Source organism: Rhineura floridana, chromosome 8 (genome assembly GCF_030035675.1).
Source record: "Rhineura floridana isolate rRhiFlo1 chromosome 8, rRhiFlo1.hap2, whole genome shotgun sequence".
NCBI classification, from domain to species: domain Eukaryota; kingdom Metazoa; phylum Chordata; class Lepidosauria; order Squamata; family Rhineuridae; genus Rhineura; species Rhineura floridana.
The window spans coordinates 10,258,655-10,273,889 of NC_084487.1; the positions used below are offsets into that span (position 1 = coordinate 10,258,655).

The window sequence follows — 15,235 nt, forward strand, 5'->3', positions numbered from 1 at the left end:
GGCCAGTCATTTCAAATAATTCTGGACCAGTGCTATAACGTCCCTGCCCCCATCCCGAGGAAACAATGAAGTCATGCAGCTATAATTTTGCGTGCGTGGACCAAGACGTCTTTTTCTGCCCGGTGATTTATGATACGCCGAAGTGCCTATTTCATGATTGGTTACACTCAGGTGGACTGTACCACTGCGACAGAATTATCATTTTTTGTTGTTTGAAGCTCCTAGGGGAAAATGGCTATAATTAAACGGTCTTCAACTACTCTACAGATTCAATGACGCTTTTCCATTAAGATTCTGTGAGGCCCCAAATTCTCGGAGGGCGGAGTCTATTTCCTTAATACACTCCTAAACACCCCCATGTACCACTTAATAGTGGAGCTTCCCATGCCGTGGTGTAGCTCCTATGCACTTTGTTGTGTTGATGGAGGTCCGCGCAAGGTTAACTGAGTTTTTCGCGCCTGCGGAGACTGACGCTGTCTGTCCCCAACCCCCACCTTCACCCTCTTTTGGGAGAGGGCAGCAAAGGGCCATGGCAGCTACGTGGATTCGAACCGCCTCCAACGACCACGGCCGCCGCTGTGCTTTTCGGCCACAACTCCCGCCCTCTTCTTAATTGACTGGCGGCAACGTTTAATTCTTGTGTCACCCGGGCACCAGTTCTATGAATTGAGGGGAAGGAATTATTTGAATGCTGGTGGCTACTGTTGTTGGCAGGATAGGAAGGGACCATGAGCTCCTTGCCTTGTGATTTCTCAAGCCAAGGCAATGAGTGAACAGCTCCTTCTCGGGGGCAAAAGGGAGGCGGGGCCCTAGCCATGAAAGAAAGGGTCCCCATCAGCTACCTAACAGTATGGGAATCCCCATCCCGCATCCTCATTGAGCAACAACGTGCAAAGCGGCGCCTTTCGGGCAAGAAGAGGGACTCGCACTTTGGAAACCCTTGGAAACCTCGTCTCTCCAGGTAAGAAAAGAGGGGTGCTCTGTGGATCTCCTAGAACTCGTGAGTTCTTAGATGGGAGGGCCTTATTCCAAAAGTACCGAGAACTCCCCGCGAGAACAGCCCTCGCTGCAATACGCTTTGGCATTGAGCGGGATCGATCCGGCCGTCGCCATCCCATCTTCTGAGAGAGCTCGGTGGGAAAGCGCCTGGCCAAAAGAAAGTGTTCCAGGCACCCTTTGGTTCCCTTTAAAAAGGGGGGGAAGGGTCCCCGATCCTATACGCTAGACTCCTTTGTCCAGGGTCTTTTTAAAAACTTTTGCAAATGTTCCGCTGGCCCCTCGTTGGAGCAACAACAGTGACGGCAGAGGCAGGCGGGCAGACTGCCGGTTTGGAGGGGGTGGCTTGGACATCAGTCTGCCTCCCTCCAAGCCTGGGGGGGGGAGGGAATCCTTCCCCCTCCCCTCCCCCCGCATTTAGGATTGGGGAGAGGAATTGCAGGCGATTCCTGAAGTGGGGAGAAACTTGCCGCGCCGCAGGGGAAGAAAAGGGCGTCTGGCTCACCAGGGCCAGGCTGATCGAAGCAATGGCTGAGGAGAGAGCTTGCAACGTTGCCCTGGCTTGGGGGGACAGAATGAATCATTCCCTGCCTTCTCGCTGGAAGCTCTTTCAAGGGAGATTAACCCCCCACCCGCTTCTGCACACACATCGAGGAAAAGGCAAGCTTCACCCGTTTCCTGTTCCCTGTAGAATTGTTGCCCCCTCACCTCTCTAGTCCCTCTGTTACAACTGACCCAAAGCAGACATAATGGAAACAATCACGTATCCTACCCCCCCCGCCGCATTTCTCCATTCTCTTTCCCTCCTTCCTGTGTTGTTTGCTTGGCTATGTATTTGGCTACCATAGACTCGTTATTGTGTGGGAAGAATTCATTCAAGCACTTGCCATAAATGTAGGTTTACGCAATTAAGGTGGATGAAAGCACTCTCCTGCCCTGGTGCAAGAAATCCACTTAAAATAAAAATAAACACGGACCTTTTGCGGTTAGGAAGCCCACAGAGCAACACACTGAAAAGTGTGGGATGAGTGAATGATTAATGGGGAGATGTGTAAACACTCCACAGGTAAATCAGGATGAATGCTCATAAATCAAAGGGATGCTTAAGAATGCTGAATATAGTCTAACCACTGTGTAAACTTTGTGCAAGCGAACAATGATGAATGCTCAATAAATAGAGCATTTGGAGGAGCCATTAGACAGACTGGGAGGCCTGACAGTAGATGCAGCTAACTTCCAGATATTGCTAGACTACAATTCTCTTTATCCCCAGCCAGTGTGGCCAGTGATCAGGGGTGCTGGGAGTTCTAGTCCAACAGTATTTGGAGGGCTACAGCTTTGTCATCTCTTAGAGACTTGTCATACCTCTTCTTTGATCATATCTCTGCCTGGCCTCAGGGCTAGTACTATGAAGCATTCAGGGTATGATCTGAGAAATCTCCTGTCCCCACCCCAGTTGCTAAACACTTTTAAAAAATATTAGTACACTAGACTGGAAGTGCTAAATGTTCAAAACACAAAGAGGAAGTGGGCTTTTCCTCCGCTTCGGTCCAAGAAGTTTAAATAAGTGAGCAGGCTCCCCTTTGCCATGTAAACAGCACTGCGGGTACAATGCTATGTTAAGAGTTCTGTGGCATAGTCATTCTAATTCCAGCTGAGTTAGAAAGATTAGAATTAGAATTACAATGATGCCTGAGCAGCCTTAAAGAAAGGTCTTTAGTCTGGATGCAGCTCAGGGATGGCCCTTTGCAGGAAAGCCCCTCCCAGCCCTGGGAGCCCCCGTTATGCCAAAATCCTTGTTGGGTGCTTGGGGGCCTGTTTTGAAAGGTTGAATTCAGCTCTGCAGACCATTGCTGCTTTCTCTAACTAGGAAGCAGCATCCAGCTGGAGCACTTTCTGAGGATTACACTGTTGCAAGTGGTGACTTTTGGGAGAAACCTCTCTGGAAAATTAATTTTAAAAATAAAGAATTTTCTTCCATCTACCTCAATCTGAGCAAGCTCCTGGTTTCCTTAAGGATGTCCCTTGATCTGTCACTCCAGCTAAGCCCTGTGCAATGTTCTTGTCAACGGCAAATGTTTGTGTTGAGTCCATGGATGTATGGAAACAAGTCCATTGGCCTTTCCCCATCAAATTAATGGGCAGTTATCCTAACTACAGCACTCTCTGGTATTTGATGGAGCAATGCTATCTGTTTAGGATGGGGCATTTGGAGTTACACGTTTTCAGTGGAACACGCTTCTCAAAAGAAAAATGGTTCCAGAAGTGTTGGGGGGGGGGGCAGAGACTTAAAAATACCTCAAAAGGGGCACTTGTTTTTACAGTGCCATAGGTTAGGGCCTCTATTGAGATCTAGTTCTCCTAGAAGTGGGATGACATTCTCCTGCACATGTCAAGGAGATAGTTCTACACAAGGCCCACTCTCCTTGTTACAAATGTGTTGTTTGTGTATGGGCCAGTTTTCCTGGGGGTAGAGGAACCTCCTCTTTGATCAGTGTCCTTTTCACTGACCTTAGGCCATTCACTATCTCTCAGCCTAACATACCTTGCAGGATTGCAAGGCAATCTTACTCAGCCACAAGTGATCGCCAATGCAGAGGGGGAACAAAGTAGGCTACCCTGAACTTGTTGGAAGCAGGATGGGATAAAAATGTAGCAGATGAATAAATACAGTTCCCAAACAGAACTCACTCTCAGTGGTACAAATGAGAAAGCGTTGCTTGTATTAGCTACAGTATGTTCTACCACCACCATTGGAGGCTGTATGCGTCTGAATACCAGTTGCTAGAAACTGCAGGAAGGGAGAGTGCTGTTGCACTCAAGTCCTGTTTGCGGGCTTCCCATGGGCATCTAGTGGGCCACTGTGAGAACAGGATCCTGAACTAGATGGGCCTCTGGCCTCATCCAGCAGGGTCTTCTTATGTGGGGAGACCATTTCTCTACACAATGTATTAGTTGTGTGGGGAAGCCTCCTCTTTAAATAAAGATAATGAATGCCACTGAGGTGGCTCCTAATAGTTACACTCCCTCTTGCTTCATGAGGCAAAGGATGCTTCCAGGCAGTTTTTATTTATGTATTACTGTTTATTGAAAATATATTAAAACTGCCGTTCATCCAGCAGTATCTAATGAGCTCAGCTAAACTAAGTATAGATGCACCTGTTTATGCAGGCATTTCCTTGATCTTTCATCCTGAGTCTCCTCCTTGAATTGCTGTGTTGTTTTAATGGGATTGTTTTATTGCATATTTTAATGATTTTATATTTTAATGCTTGTGTCATTGGTTTTTATACTTGTAAACTGCTTAGAAGTCTATTTTGGCATGAAGCAGTATATAAATAAAGAAATCACCATTATCATCATACCAAGGTAAGATATAGCATAGCAAGAACAAAGCAATCAATAAAACAGATTTTGAAGCAGTTAAAACTGTAGAGCAGACTTAATAGCATAACCAACACTTTAAATGCCGAGGCCAATAAAAACGTTTTAACCTGGCATTACTGGTTGTTTTTCCACTTTTTCTTGCAGGCAGAATTGTAATGTGCCTTCAACATTATGGAAGATGTTGGCTTGTTTCACATATAACATTGAGCTATGGTTTACTAAACTCTGATTTATTACATCATGGCTTAGCATTAAATGTGAATTCTGTCCAGTAGCTTAACTGTGGTTTGCTTGCTGCCAAGAAATCATGATCTGAAACCACAGTTTGTTGTTGGCTTATAAACCTCAGTTGTTTAACTATGGCTTGGTGGTACTTGTGAACCCAGCACTCTTCCTTATCCATGGTTAATGTGGCCACCTCCCCCAGATGTTCATCAAGCTGCAAAGGCACAAGGCAAGAGACATTGGAAAATAAAACAAACCTTAGAGAGCAAACCCTGGTTTGATTGATTTTGTGTAAGACAAGTTGTTTGTTAAACCATGGTTTAGCATTACGTGCAAACCAGGCCAGTGTGTTCTTTTTTAATGTGTTTTTTTTGCTAACATTTGCCATATCCTGTCCACGCTAGTGGGCAGAATAAAGTGGGATGTAGCCAGGTTTCACCTTGATAATTTATTTTGTTTGCTTTTTTACAGTGGAAGTGCATACCTTTGACCTCTTTAAATATTGCTCCTGTGATTTCCAACGCCATTGCATTCCTTGTGCAACATGGAACCTCATGTGTTGCTCCAGCTGCTGAAATTACATCTTGAGGTTTTGGTTGCTGAACTCCATTCAACTATCAGCCAATGTAATGCATATCTGTTCAGTATCCGAAGGCGGCAGATGAGGAGACTACTGATAGGCCGGGCAATTCAGAACCACATTTTGAGGAGTAGACATGTCATCCAGAGGAGGAAAAGCTCCAGACATATGGTTCCTATTGTCATCTTGTTGGAAAGTGGACCAAAATTACGGAAATGGTGGATCTGTCCCACTAAGCAGCATTGGTGGGACCGTTCTATGCTTGGAACCTGGGATGATGAAAGGTGGATTGAGAGTTTCCAAATGAGCCGAGGCACCCTCTTTGAAATTGCAGACATACTCTGACCCCAGCTCCAGAGGCAGAGAACCATCATGCGAGAAGCCATCCCTGTTGAGAAACGGGTGGCTATAGCTGTATGGTGGCTTTCTAATCTGAAATGCTATCGCGAAGTTGCAGCACAGTTTGGAGTTGGGAGGTCAACAGTGGGAGAGATTGTTCTGGAGGTGTGCTTTGCCATTAAGCATCTGCTTGTCCACCAGACAATCTACTTGGCTGACTACTGGAAGGTAAGTTTCAAAACCTATTTTATTAAAAAGTTGCTGTGGTTGTGTAGGGTTAATACACCACTATTTTCCCATGTTGCTAAGGTGTCTGGGAGGTGGATGAGTGGGCTGAGTTGTGCACTGCAAAGTGAAAATAAGTTTTAAATTTGTTCTTCCCAGGTGTCCAACATTTTACCTGTAACCGTCCATCTGACAGCTATCCTTTTGGACACTTAACTTTTACCTTTGGCCAGTGTAGCAAAATGTTGCTTTCTTTGACACTTTAAAGTGTTATTTTTATCCCGTCTTTCAGGATGCATATCCTTCTAAGGCTGCTTACAATTGACTTTGAAATACATTAATAAAAATCACTATAAGTATCAAAACAACAGTTAGGCAATTGCAGAATACCACTCACTACCATGCCATGTTACTGTGTCGTTTTTGTTTTTGACTGAAGTGTGTTGTGGACACTTTTAGGGTGGAACTATTGGCACATCCATAAAATTTTAAATTTACCACTACTTTGTTATCTCTTACAGATCATGGATGGTTTCAGGGAGATGGGGTTTCCCCACTGCGTTGGTGTCATGGACTTGACACATCTGTCAATAATAGCCACTACAGGTCAGGGAGATGAGTGCAACAAACCCAAGAATTTCTGTTCCATTCTATTTCAAGGGACAACCGACCACACTGGCCGTTTTACTAACATTGAAGTAGGATGGAGTGGGAAAAGCCATGATGATGTGTTGATCTTCCGTAAATCTGCACTGTGCCAGGCCATGGATGAGGGCACTTTTGTTCCAGGGAACCCAACTGTCAACATCCAGGGTGTGGAGATTCCACCACTAATACTGGCTGACAGCACCTATCCTATGCGGACGTGGCTCATGAGACCATATGGAGACCCCCTGGACAAGAGGAAGACCATCTACAACAGGACTTTCAAACTTTGTCACAGTGTTGTTCAGCAGGCCTTTGGGAGACTGAAGGCAAGGTGGAGGTGCCTTACTGCTAGGCTGCCAGTGGCAGAGGAGAATGTTGTGGCAGTTGTCACGGCATGTGTTGTGCTGCATAATATTTGTGAGACAAAGAGACATGCAGTGCCGGATGGTCCGGACATTACTGAGCATGTACTGTTGGCAGCATATAACGAGGACTACCATTCTTACGAGAATAGCGATGAAACAGGAGGTGAGGAAGTGCGCAATGCAGTCATACATTACCTTGCAGGAAATACGGAATACTAATATTAGGACTCTTTTCATACTTACGTTTTATTTGTTCTACATTCATTTTGTAAATTAAATGGCCTTGATTACACCAGCTTGCTTCAGTTGTATGTATGCCATTTACACTAATTGAGAAAAGCTCCTGCAAATTGTGCGATTCAATCATAAAAGTGTAATAGGGGGAGGGGCTTCAGCTGGATTCCTTTCCCTTCATTCCTAGAATACCCAAATCCTGGATTTTTTCTGTACTTTGCATTGATTTTTTATAAGCCACATCATTTGTTTTGAGTTATCATTTGACTTTCTGGCACCAGCATGTTAATGCATAGTGGAATCATGGCAGTATAGCAATCGGAGGCCTCTGCAGGGTAGTGCTTACCATACCTTGCCTTCTTTTGAAAATACGACACTCCACAAAGTACATGATTTCATCATTAATGCTGGAAAGGGAAGTCAAAACCATGGCACAGAGGAAGTTCAACGACTGTTGTTCCTCCTGGAATCAGAAGTGATGGAGAGAGTGCAAGCCAGCACATCCCTTCCTACTGCCTCCATTTCCAGGAGGGTGGCTTTGGGCTTCTCCATCTCCAAATTTAAGACCCTGGAAAGGTTCAGTACATACAAGTCCCTCACCACAAGCCTCCCTTCTTTAGGCAGGTGTACCACCTGTGCACAGCAGGAGGGAGGCTTGGTCAGGGGAACAAGGCCACCATGCAAGTTTTCCTAGAAATATATGCCCTTATTCTATGTTTAGATTTACCAATTTCTCCTTATGCCCCAAAGAACATTGAGGACACTTAATTCTTGGTGGATGATGGGTGGGGTAAAACATTCTTAAGAAAAAAGTCCCTTACACAGGATAGCTCTCTTGATGTCTTGACAGTTTGGCAGGACAATCCTCCCACCCAAGAGAGTGGGAGAGAAGGATGGTCTGCCCAGAACTAGGGCAGTTTAGTGCAGTTATAAGGGAAAAGGCACATTATACTTTGCCTTCCTACTGAATTCCCATCTTACAACTCACTTGTTCTTTCTAAGGCCGCCATTTTTTCTCTTACAATTCTTCAGCTAGATTCTGCAGATTCTATACCCCTCCCATCATAAAACACTGTCATTGGCAGTCACCCCCCCCACATCCCAGGCTCTCACAGTACTTATTGCTAGAGAGCCAGTGTGGTGTAATGGTCCTAGTCCAATATTCTGACCTAGGAGACCAAGGTTCAAATCCCCACTCAGCCATGAGGCTCACTGACCTTGGGCCAGTTACTGTTTCTTAGCCTAACCTACCTCACAGGGTTGTTGTGAGGGTAACATGGAGAAGAGAAGCATGTATGCCATCTCTGAGCTCCCTGGAGAAAAGGTGGGATATAATGTAAAAATAATAATTACAATTAGTGGATCCTTGTTAGATGGCTGCTTGTCATCTCTGGTTGCGCAAATGGAGTACGCATGGACATGTCATCGTTACTACACATGTAAGACTTGGTTTAATGTAGTGACGTTTAATATTATAGTCAATAGACCAAAACTGAAAATATGACAAACTCATTTCCAGTTGTTATATAAAAGAACAAAGTACAGAAAATTAAAGAGTAAAAGAACATCAGCAATCCATAATAAACCCCCTCAAGAGCAGTTGCCAAGGTGACTGAAGTGAACCATGATAAACATAATTTTTGCCGTCTGCTTCCTGCTCTTTTCTGCTACTGACAGACATTTTAGCACCTTCAAGGAATTTTGTACCGCAAATTTGTATTCTGTCCCATGGATCTCAGTGGGCATTATTTCTTTGTCAGTAGGTTGGGTTGTTCTTCAGGACAAGCATCCCTTGACAGGATTTTCCCCCTTGCTCATTTGACAGATGCCTGGAAAACATGTCCTGGTTTCCCATTTGACGCAGTAATGGAATGATCTGACTGATCTCCCAGGCATCCGTGAACATTAGTTCATGCATAGGGAAAAAATTGTCTTCGTTATTATTGGGGTGCCTTCAAGGTACACATGCACAATATGTGATCCTTCTCTACTGTATATTCCTTAATCAAGAAAGCACAGCCATGAGTCTTCAACACCATCCCCATGACACTATCCAGTACCCATTAGGAACACTTGAGGTGCATGCTGAAATCTTACAAGAATGTACTTCAGACTGAGTAAAGAGGAGAGGCGCAGCCCTTGACAAAGCTCCTCTTTCATGTGGTGGGTTTCGTATCTTTTGTCAGAACACATTATGGGCTATAGCTCAGTGGTCAAGCACATGTTTTGCATATGAAAGGTCCTAGGTTCAATACTTAGCATCTCCAGGTAGGACTGAGAAAGACCCCTGCCTAAGATCCTGGAAATACGCTGATAGTCAATGTGGTATGATAGCTGACTAATAGCCTGACTTATTATAAGGCAGCATCCCGTGAAGATCTGGATCTGTGTTACTACCTACAGGCCCATGCTGCCAGCTTAAACCTTGAAAAGTTTCGCTGATGAGTACATCTGTTCACGCTCTGCCTATGACAGTTACTATTTAGTGATAGCCTAGCTATGTGAAGTATCCTTATGCCTACCTATCTAATGGTAAACTAATAAGCTATATGAACAAAATTTAATAATTTCATGCTAAATATTTCAGATCAGAAAACACTTTATATTAATGTTAGATAAAAGTAATCCTGTTTAAACTGAACTGTGTTTCCAAAAACTTGAAATTAGTACATCATCTGTTATTTTTGTCCATTTAACATAATTATTAAAGCATTCACCACAGGTCTCTGAAGAGGGATAGATATAAAGGAGGACAAAAGGAAACATGCAGTCTTTCAGGAGTTACTGTTTCTCATGTTACATGAAGTCATAAAAAAATCCAGAAAAAGTCATTTCAAGACCTACAATCCAAGAATGTTTTATGCCACCATGATATAAAAACAGAGAGGAAAAAAACCCTGTCGCTGCCATTTGGGCTTGCTCCTGCTGGGAGGAAGGGCAGGATATAAATCAAATAATAAATAAATAAATAAAATCTCTGTAATTCAAGAGTTTGCTGCCAATGACAAATTATGGTTTGGGGTATGATGCTGCCTTTCATTCCTCTACTGCAAGACTGATAAATGCCCAGTTATTCTACACACATACAAAATCTTTCTTTCTTAAAGGGACCAAGGCAGCTTATACAGCATCATTACATCCTTGTAGAACAAAAAAAATGTTCTTTTTTAAATTAAACAAAAATGTGCAGAAAACCAACACAGAAGCATCAACACTTTCCAAGAAGGGAAACAAATGATTAGAGAAGAAAGTGGAAATTAAACCAAAAGAAGCCAGCTCTGTGTCCAAGATCAAGCCAACTAAATCTAAAACTGACCAGCTCTGGCTACACTTCTCTCACTTTGTTAAGAGGTCAGCTTCGCTTCTGATGCAAGATCAAACAAAGCTCTTTGTAATTACAATCTCTCAAAGAGATCTAACCCTTCAAATTAGTACCACAAAGGGTACTGTTCGTCTCGTTCCGTTTCCAGCCCCCGCATCTCTACTGCAGCCAAATAAATACTGACATACATTTGATGATCTATGTAACACACTAAAAAGGGCGAGATAGATATGAAAATTACTTCCCTGAGTTTGCAACAGCAGCCCTCTAAGCACACTTGCAACGCAACCGCAACTAAAGACCACATATTTTAAATATATATATATATATAAAGTGAGCGAGCGGGGGGGGGGAGTGGGGGGTGGTAGAGTGAGTGAGTGAGCAGGGGGGTGAGTGGGGGCAAGAGAGTGGGGGTGGGGTGTTAGGATGAATGAGGGAGTGTGCGAGAGGGGTGGCTGAGCGACCGCGGGCAAGAGAGTGGGGTGGGGGTGTTAGGATGAATGAGGGAGGATGAATGAGGGAGTGTGCGAGAGGGGTGGCGGAGCGGCCACGGGCAAGAGAGTGGGGTGGGGGTGTTAGGATGAATGAGGGAGTGTGCGAGAGGGGTGGCGGAGCGACCGCGGGCAAGAGAGTGGGGTGGGGGGTGTTAGGATGAATGAGGGAGTGTGCGAGAGGGGTGGCGGAGCGACCGCGGGCAAGAGAGTGGGGTGGGGGTGTTAGGATGAATGACCTCTCCCCATGCAGCCCACTGAGGGCCTGGCCAAAGCCCTGCTCCCCAAGGCAATGGCCAAGGATGATGGGAGCTGTAGTTCAGCAACATCTTGAGGACCAAAGGTTCCCCACACCTGTTCTATGTACAAAAAAAGGAAATACAGTGGGTGTAAGTAAAGAGAAGGAAAGTAAGAAAGGAGCAAAGAGAAGACAGACTGAGCAAGAAAGAGGACAGGGAAAGAGAATGAGGGGCCACGAATTTTGTTTTGGCCACACCCACTTATAGCTTTGGCCTTGCCCACTACTGGCATGCAGCCCCAGAAGGTTACACAGAAACCAAACCAATGCAGCCCGAGGATGAAAAGGGTTTCCCCACACCTGGTCTTCAAATATCCTCAGAGATGAAGTGGCAGGTCTTGTTCCATCTCTAGGCTACAGAAGCAATCTTTGCAATATAAATATACATTGGGATATAAATTGAATAAATAAATGAAAAGCCTGTCTTCCCAAGAATTAGAAGTAAGAGCTGGATAGCTCCACAGTTGTGATTTTGGAGAGTTGTTGCCAAGCGGTTCACACTGTAGGCATAGTATATCACAATGATCTCCATTTGTAAGCCTTACCCTACTATCTCCCATGAGTAGTATCATACTACTCCCATGGTTACATTCCATAGTTACACCCTGCATTACATTCATCACGTAGTTTCAGAGTAAATTCAGGAAAAATAATGTGACATGGATAGGGACTATAGTATCTGTAGATGATCATGTGTGAACTGCTTGATATTACCTCCAGTTGGAGAAAAAGCAAATATATGAAGAATTTCTTTCTGCAGGGTACTGAAGGGGGTTTCAGGAGGAAGGAGAAATATCTTTAACATATAGATGTAACTATCACTGTGGGAAACAGAGCAGGGGCGATTTCTCTTATCTTTACTGCTGCATTAAATGAGTATATCCATATCTGTGTGTAGACGCAACAGTGGCACCCAGCCAGCACCCTCAGGTGGCTGATGGGGTCCAGCACCCTGACAGAGCCCATACCAGCTCTGAGACTCTCACACTGGGTGGCTGGATCTGCAAGGCACCATTTTGAATGAATGCATGAATGAATCTTTATTTTTACCCCGCCCTTTTTTCTAAAACTGGAACTCAGGGCGGCTTACAAATAAAAACTACTCATAGGTAAAAAACGTACAAAAATATACAATTAAAATAGAATTAAACTATTCGTAACATTAAAATCATGAAACATACACTTAAGATACTAAAACAATTTAAAACATTAAGAATAGGACCATAGAACAATACAACAGACCTTATGAGGCCCTATCTTAAACATCTTCTAGTCCAAAAGCCTGTCGGAATAAAAAAGTCTTTGCCTGCCGACGGAAGGATAGCAAGGAAGGGGGCATTCGTGCTTCCCTAGGAAGAGAGTTCCAGAACCTGGGGGCAGCCACCGAGAAGGCCGTATCTCGTGTCCCCACCAATCGCGCTTGCGAAGGTGTTGGGACTGAGAGAAGGGCCTCTCCTGAAGATCTCAGGGCCCAGGCAGGCTCATATGGGGAGATACGGTCTGACAAATAGCCTGGACCTAGGCCGTATAGAGCTTTATAGGTCAAAACCAGCACTTTGCATTGTGACCGGAAACAAACTGGCAGCCAGTGGAGCTGTCGTAACAAGGGGGTTGTATGGTCCCTGTAACCAGCCCCAGTTAGCACTCTGGCTGCAGCTCTTTGTACCAGTTTAAGTTTCCGAACAGTCTTCAAAGGTAGCCCCACGTAGAGTGCGTTATAGTAATCTAAATGGGATGTAACTAAGGCATGCATCACTGTAATCAAATCAGGCGTTTCCAGGAACGGGCACAGCTGGCGCACCAGTCTTAGCTGGGCAAAAGCACTCCTGGCCACTGCAGAGACCTGGGCCTCCAAGTTCAAAGCTGAGTCCAGGAGCACACCCAAACTGCGAACCTGTGTCTTCAGGGGGAGTGTAACCCCATCCAGCACAGGCTGAATCCCTATTCCCTGATTTGCCTTTCGACTAACCAGGAGCACGTCTGTCTTGTCTGGATTTAATTTCAAGATTTATGCAACTTTACAGTTGACAATGAGGACATTGAACTTGTCAAGGATTATCAATACCTTGGCACCGTCATTAACCAAAATGGAGACAATAGTCAAGAAATCAGAAGAAGGCTAGGACTGGGGAGGGCAGCTGTGAGAGAACTAGAAAAGGTCCTCAAATGCAAAGATGTATCACTGAACACTAAAGTCAGGATCATTCAGACCATGGTATTTCCGATCTCTATGTATGGATGTGAAAGTTGGACAGTGAAAAAAGCAGATAAGAGAAAAATCAACTCATTTGAAATGTGGTGTTGGAGAACAGCTTTGCGGATACCATGGACTACAAAAAGGACAAATAATTGGGTGTTGGAACAAATTAAACCAGAACAATCACTAGAAGCTAAAATGATGAAACTGAGGTTATCCTACTTTGGACACATAATGAGAAGACATGATTCATTAGAAAAGATAATAATGTTTGGAAAAACAGAAGGAAGTAGAAAAAGAGGAAGGCCAAACAAGAGATGGATTGATTCCATAAAAGAAGCCACAGACCTGAACTTACAAGATCTGAACAGGGTGGTTCATGACAGATGCTCTTGGAGGTCACTGATTCATAGGGTCGCCATAAGTCATAATCGACCTGGAGGCACATAACAACAAAAGCCAAGGGGAGAGTGGCTGACGACCACCCCCGGTTTCTCCCCACAAATAACGACTTTGCTTTCTCTGCGTTTGCAAAAGGGAAACGTTATGGAGGTAGGCTGCCTGATAAAAGGGCACTTGAGGACCATATTGTGATGATTCAGGAGTTGCTGTACAGTAGTAGGTGACCATGTCCAGGGTTGGGTGGCAGCTACTGACATTTTAAAGATCTCATTTATTATATCTGTTAGCTGCCATGAAAGTCCATCGTTAGCTACCATACATCCTCCCCCTTCTCCCCCACACAAAAGAAGGCTTCCTCCACTAGTGATTTGGGATGGAGGCTGGAGCCAGGGATGTTTGAGAAGGAAATCATGCCTAATGTGGAGTGTGCCAATTCAGCTGAGCACAACCATCTCTCTTACCTCAGGGGCTCTCTCTTATACATTGGCAACCTTTGTGTAAATACTGTATGCTGTCCTGCCAACGTTTGAACTGTTTTAATTGAACTGCGCTCAAGGAGGCAAATTATAAGGGATGGTGGGGGGAGAGAAAGAGAATGGCTTTGGCGGGAGGGAGAGCGAAAAAGCCTGGCGAAGGGGTGGATAGTTGTTTGTATGAGTGAGGATTGTCTCTGGAAACGTCAGGTCGACCAGAGGTAGAATGGTATCTTTAGTGTTGCTGTCTCTGTAGCGCCTCCCGAGACCCGTCATTGTTGGGTAAAGTTGTTTTCTAAAGAAACATTGCGGCTTCTGCGCGAGCCCGCCTTTCCCCAGTTGTGGATTGGAGAAGCGGAGAAGCACTGTTTTGTAGTTGGGTGCTCTAATTATGATTGGCAGTTAAAGGTAGTAGGAAACATCGCTTCCTGTTCTGCTAACTAGATCTACTTGGGTGTGAATTTCGTGTAGCAGCGATGGCCGAGTGGTTAAGGCGTTGGACTTGAAATCCAATGGGGTCTCCCCGCGCAGGTTCGAACCCTGCTCGCTGCGAAAAAGTAAAGGTTACTCTTTTATTTTCATAACAAACCCAATCCGTAATCCAAGTGAGCAGTAAATTCAAGTGTGTATCGTGGCAAATTAAACTTCGCCTCATTTCATCCCCAAGGTCGATGTGACGATGCTGTCACTCAATCTTTTATTTATTTGTAAACACACATACAGTCATAATACGTTATTTCAGATAACAAACAGACGCCACTATAAATAATTATTTATAGACTGCCACGCCTCTTTTTTATCTTCTTGGTGCAACAGTTACCAAAGTGGGTTATTCTTCGGTGGGTGAACATAAGACTCTTATTGCTTGCTTTTGCATGAAAACAACTAGCAGATTTAAGCCACGGCTAGTAAACCTGATAAGGTTTCTGCAATACTTAACGTGAACCAGACTTTTAAGGGAGTGACATTTGGCACGTAGTGGTTAAGGTGTTGGACTACGACCAGGGTTCGAATCTCCATATAGCCACGAAGCTCACTGGGTGACTTTCGGCC

At 44.5% G+C, this 15,235-nt stretch overlaps 1 protein-coding gene and 1 non-coding gene across 2 annotated transcripts; both read left to right on the forward strand.

Moving 5' to 3' along the window:
• Positions 1 to 28: 28 nt before the first annotated feature.
• Positions 29 to 7,051, forward strand: LOC133390181 (uncharacterized). The gene is made up of 3 exons (XM_061638218.1): positions 29 to 961; positions 5,080 to 5,755; positions 6,274 to 7,051. The coding sequence occupies exons 2-3, from the start codon at positions 5,561 to 5,563 to the stop codon at positions 6,982 to 6,984; spliced, it is 906 nt and encodes a 301-aa protein (XP_061494202.1). The 5' UTR covers positions 29 to 961; positions 5,080 to 5,560; the 3' UTR covers positions 6,985 to 7,051.
• A 7,601-nt stretch (positions 7,052 to 14,652) lies between these two features.
• TRNAS-UGA (transfer RNA serine (anticodon UGA)) lies at positions 14,653 to 14,734 on the forward strand. Its single transcript has one exon. It is a non-coding gene; the product is annotated as a tRNA-Ser (tRNA).
• Positions 14,735 to 15,235: the final 501 nt, after the last annotated feature.

Excerpts from the sequence above, each read along its gene's own strand:
- LOC133390181 (XM_061638218.1), top strand. The coding sequence starts at position 5,561 with ATGCGAGAAGCCATCCCTGTTGAGAAACGGGTGGCTATAGCTGTATGG. Across the intron at positions 5,756-6,273 it reads ACTTGGCTGACTACTGGAAG|ATCATGGATGGTTTCAGGGA; the intron begins GTAAGTTTCAAA and ends TATCTCTTACAG.